The 5,332-nt window shown below is 39.3% G+C and overlaps 1 protein-coding gene across 1 annotated transcript; it reads left to right on the top strand.

Moving 5' to 3' along the window:
- Positions 1-1,209: 1,209 nt before the first annotated feature.
- On the top strand, positions 1,210-4,055 carry LOC110936408 (protein jagged-1). The gene is made up of 6 exons (XM_022178790.2): positions 1,210-1,510; positions 2,423-2,593; positions 2,706-2,786; positions 2,876-3,001; positions 3,200-3,292; positions 3,764-4,055. The coding sequence occupies exons 1-6, from the start codon at positions 1,411-1,413 to the stop codon at positions 3,826-3,828; spliced, it is 636 nt and encodes a 211-aa protein (XP_022034482.1). The 5' UTR covers positions 1,210-1,410; the 3' UTR covers positions 3,829-4,055.
- The last annotated feature ends 1,277 nt before the right edge of the window (positions 4,056-5,332 follow it).

Below are 5,332 nucleotides of genomic sequence, written 5' to 3'. Positions count from 1 at the left end.
AAGGTGGCGACACGTGTCCAGACGGTTATAACCGTCTTAGTGGTGCACGATTGAATTCCTTCTAGAAGATTACTGTTGTAATCTGGTGTGACTCCTTATCGTGTGGAATCAGCTGAATAAATAAATCCCAAGTCTGGGTAAATAATATCCAAGCCTGGATATTATTATGCGGAAGTATTTTAACTTAGGATTTTCATCCTTTGTTTGTGGGGAAGGCGCAAGGATTTATGATTTCCTTTTGGCGCACGAGTGCCGTTTGCTATCTGCCTTTTAAGCCTTCTTTGTAGGACCAGTGCGCGGCCGCGCAAGGTCAGAAGGGCTATTTGACCAAGTTGTGGTATGGTCCCAAGTACTTGTCATAAAGTTTTTGGGACCTTACCCCTTCAGTACAGTTAGGCTTGAAGATGTAAAAAATAAAGTCCTAAACATATCCGCGTATATGAAATCAATACTTAAAAGAATCTTTTCTGTTACAACAGAATGGACACGTGGCAAGGGTAAAATGGGTCGCAACTGTAGATCTTTTAGAAGGCCTTTAGTGATCATCGTGCATGGCTTCATTCGGTTATAACCGAATGTGACGTGGCAGCATCTTAGACACTCATCTAAATCACGATGATGGCAACAACTTAAAGGTAGATCTATAACGAACAACTTTCCACATGGCATCTCCCCAGCCGTTGATCAAATCCACGATCCGTGTGCATGGATGTAGAAATAACTGATTAACGGAAAAGGAGATAACTGTAACGGAAGAAATAACACCGTCATTACCTCCGTAACCTTTTTGGCGCCAAAACTCTGGTTATAAATATGGGAACTTAGTTATGATCTCACAAGCTACTTTCACATACTTTCACCTCTTACTACTTTATCTTTTTTCTTTGAGATCACTGTACTTATTCTCACGCCGGAGGGTGGTTACGGAGAGAACCCCCATTCTCCCCGTAGCGAGTCTAACGGCTTTCTGTTTTGCAGTGTTCTCGGTTTATCTACCTTAGCGATTTTATTGATCTCTTAAAAAACAACCCGGGAGATAAAGCTTGGAAGAAGGCGGTCTATATGATAGCCATGGCGACTGTTTGGAGTATTTGGAGAGCTAGAAACGAGAAACTTTTGATGTAACTTTTCGGTTTAACCTTCTTCCGTGTGGTGTTTTGGATAAGTCCCGTATGATAAAGTCACGACCTTACCGTACCACCGCATCTAAAAGTCTTTAATTCGCATTTATGGGGGTTGCAGATTTCAAAACTCAAAAGTCCAACCTCAACTTCCAACGACTCCATTGAAACAGTCGTCAAAGTCAGCCACCCACCATGATGGCTTTCCAAATTGAATCCATTAATTGCATCCACTCTTCCATCTTTCCATCCTTCTTCTCCATCTCAGTTTTCTGTTAACTTTCCAAAGATGGTTGTTTCAGTGGTACTTCTTCTTTCCCCATTTCTTCTTTTGCAGCCATGGAGTACGGCCGGTGATGTTCTTGCTCCGATTCTGTCTCCGATCTTCGGTTTGTTTTCTAATTAACTCATTATTATACTGTTTCAGTTATTAGGAAATTTGTTTTTTTTTTAATCTCAATTTCAAGTGGTTCTGAACCAATGTTTTCAAAACCGGACAAGACTGTCGTTTTACCGGTCATACGTGGGTGACTTAACAAATAATATAAAAATTTAACTATATACATATAGTTAATACAAAGCAATACATGGAAATACTTTATGTTTTGGTGTGAACTACTAAACTGCCCTGCGCGTTGTCGCTACGTATCGTACAAAATTACATCAAAATGTAGATAAACCGAAAAGTACATAAAAATAAGTATGAAGACGTATTATATATGATCCGACTCTTTTCTGGAAAAATTTACATTGAAACGCAAAACAACTTGAATTTACACCCACACGTATATAAACAAAGTTATTAGAAAGTTAAGTGGTCGTAAATGTCAATACTGTGAAATTCGAGGGGCAAATGTATACAAACATAAAAGAGTAAACTGCCAAAATGGTCCCTGAGGTTTGGTTACTTTTGCCACTTTGGTCCAAAACTCAAACCTTTTGAATCTGGTCCTGTGCTTTTAATTTTGTTGTCATTTTCATCCAAAATCAAAAAATGGTCAGATTTTTTAGTTAACATCCAGTTTTTTTATCCTTTTCCTCCTTTAATGAAGGGCAAAATGGTCTTTTAACATTTTATTATAATAAATTAAAAAAAATCTGACAATTTTGAAAATGAGTTTTCTTTTTTGAAATCTGGTTTTCTCCCTCACAGGTTCCATGCCCAGTTCAGTTCTCGGTCCAACCGGTCTGGTTTTGAAAACACTGGTATTTAGAAATGGACTCTTTTGAGGATTGCTTGTGTTGTGAAATACTAAAATTGACTAACGGAACGTCTGTTTTTGTGTGGGTGAATTATGCAGAAGATGCTTGCAAAGAAGTGAAATGTGGTGAGGGGACTTGCAAGCAATCACAAAATAGCACTATTATCCCATTTGAATGTGAATGCTCACCTGGGTGGAAGCAACTAGCTGTTACTTCTGATAATGACGGCGATCAGGGTTGGAAGTTTCTTCCTTGTGTCATCCCCAATTGTAAGTCTATAACTTACTCACTTACATATATCATAGATATATTCTCAGTATTATCATCATGATGTCAAAGATTTCAACTATTTATTAAACACTGGTGATTATATTATTGTAGGCACACTCAATTATTCATGTTCGCAAGCACCGTCCCCGGTGCAACAAAAGGAGAAGCAAGGGAATGGATCAGTTTTTGATGGTACATAATTTTGAATTTCATCAACTGTTTTGGCTATTGGTTTGTTGTGTTATTGACTAAGTATTGCTGTTTGCTGCCTGCTAATCTAGCGTGCCAATGGACCGACTGTGGAGGAGGAAAATGCGTGACAACTTCCCCCTTCACCCATAAATGCGAGTGTAGCGAGGGTTACAATAACCTTCTCAACTTGACCTTTTCACCTTGCTTTAAAGAATGTAAGTCCACAAACTTCTATTTATTCCAACTCGTTTGTATATAAACGGGTCGATTTGGGCCATGTTTAGTTTGTAACGGATCAAGTGGGTTAAGCTAATTGGGTCCATTCTGGTAATCCATGTGCAAACATGAGTTTCTTGAACAAATCTACTCGAGTTTAACTGATTGACGAACGGAGTATTGGTATTTAACGTTAGGTTCACTTGGAGCGGACTGTAAGGACCTTGGCATTGGTTTAATGGACAAACCATCTCCACCTCCGAGTTTGTCTCAAGATCGTTCAAACCAAGGTAAGACTGTACCCATAACCATAATGGTGTGAATTTATAACACGACATGGACCAAACAGGGAATTTATAGGTTTGGGTTTAGTGTTAGCTGGTTCGGGTCAGTTTCACATTGAACTTGTAGACACGTATGCCTAAACATATTGGGTTTGGGTTGACTTGACTGTTTGGAGGTTGACCTATTTATTTGTTTTATATACATTTGTATTTTTTTATTGTAGAGTATTAATATGCAAAACGTTTAAAATAAAAAAAAAATCAGGCCAAAGAGGTGTTTATGTCAACCCCGGAATATGGGTGTTCATGATTTTAAGGTTCTTGTCAAGTCTGCCCGCCAACCCACGAACTCAACCTGTTTAACACCCCTAAACTATATGCATTGGTTTCTATATTTATTTACAACTTTCAAAACTATATTATAAACCAGATTTTGCAATCTGATATGGATTTGTCTTTTTCTTTGGTTAATTGCAGCTAACTATAGACTCAAAGGTGGCTATGATTGGTTGCTATTCGCGTTCGCCCTATTGGCTATTTAACGACTTACTAGTCTCGGCTCATGGTTAGGTGACCGAGTTGTGTTATTGGTGTTGTATTTGTGTCAACCGGTCTCCTGACCCGTCAACATTCCGTGTGTATTATAGGGTAGAGGAGTCAAAGAGAACAAGGGATGTAACGATGAGAATAATAGGATGTCAATTAGTGTGTTACACGGACACATTTTAGATTATATGTTGTATAACAAGTGGTTAGAAAGCGTATACAATTTAAAATATCAGTTTAATGAAATACAAAACAATATTTTATTTGACATTAAGGTATATTTTAAGATTTTTTTAAAATTGAAATATTTTTAAAATTTTTAGGCTCATGTATAATTTAATTGTACTTATATTCTTTATTTTCCAATTGTAAATTACATCAAGATAGAAGGTAAATTAACGGGCAACAAGCGGCGCCCCACCCCATTTTTGAACAGCAAAACTAAGGGGGCGTTTGGTTCGCGGGATGATTTGGAATTGGAATTGGAATTTGTATAGGAATTAGAATTTGAAGGAATTGGATTTCGAATTTAAACATTCCAATTGGAATTGGAAATGGAAATTGTTGGAATTGGAATCTCAATTCCATTTTTGTTGTGTTTGGTTGTCAAATGAATTGGAATCCATCACCCCGGCACCCACAACCACCAGTTCGGGTCGAAACGGTTCGCGTCGAAACGGTACTGGTCGAAACGGTTCGCGTCGAAATGGTTCGGGTCGAAGCGGTTCGATTCGAAACGGTACGGGTCGAAACGGTACGATTCGAAACGGTACGAGTCGAAACGGTACTGGTCGAAACGGTACGGGTCGAAACGGTTTTGGTCAAAACGGTTTGCGTTGGAACGATTCGGGTCGAAACGGTTCGGGTCGAAACGGTTCGGGTCGAAACGGTACGGTTTGAAACGGTTCGGTTCGGTTCGAAACGGTACGGGTTGAAACGGTATGGGTTGAAACGGTTTGGTTCGAAACGGTACTGGTCGAAACGGTTCGCGTCGAAACGGTACGGGTCGAAGCAGTTTGCGTTAAAACGGTTCGATTAGATACGGTATGGGTCGAAACGGTTCGCGTCGTAACGGTTCGGGTCGAAAGCGTTCGCGTCGAAACATTACGGATCGAAACCGTTCGCGTCGAAACGGTACGAGTCGAAACTGTTCGCGTCGAAACGGTACGGGTCGAAATGGTTCAGATCGAAACCAGTATGGGTCGAAACGGTTCAGATCGAACCGGTACGGGTTGAAATGGTGCGGGTCGAAACGGTCGAAGATTCCAATGAATTACTTTAATTCCTTCATATATAGGAAGGATTTTGAATTCCTTTAGTTAAAGAAATTTGAAGGAATTCATGCCTAATTCCAATTCTAATTCCATTGTCAACCAAACATATGAAGGTTGGAATTGAGATTCCAATTCCATCAAATTCTGTGAACCAAACATCTTAAGAGATGGAATTCAAATTCAATTTCCTTAAATTTCATTGAATTCCTACGAACCAAATGCCCGC

This window comes from Helianthus annuus, chromosome 4 (genome assembly GCF_002127325.2).
Source record: "Helianthus annuus cultivar XRQ/B chromosome 4, HanXRQr2.0-SUNRISE, whole genome shotgun sequence".
Lineage (NCBI taxonomy): Eukaryota > Viridiplantae > Streptophyta > Magnoliopsida > Asterales > Asteraceae > Helianthus > Helianthus annuus.
This window is presented reverse-complemented; position numbering and strand designations above follow the sequence as displayed.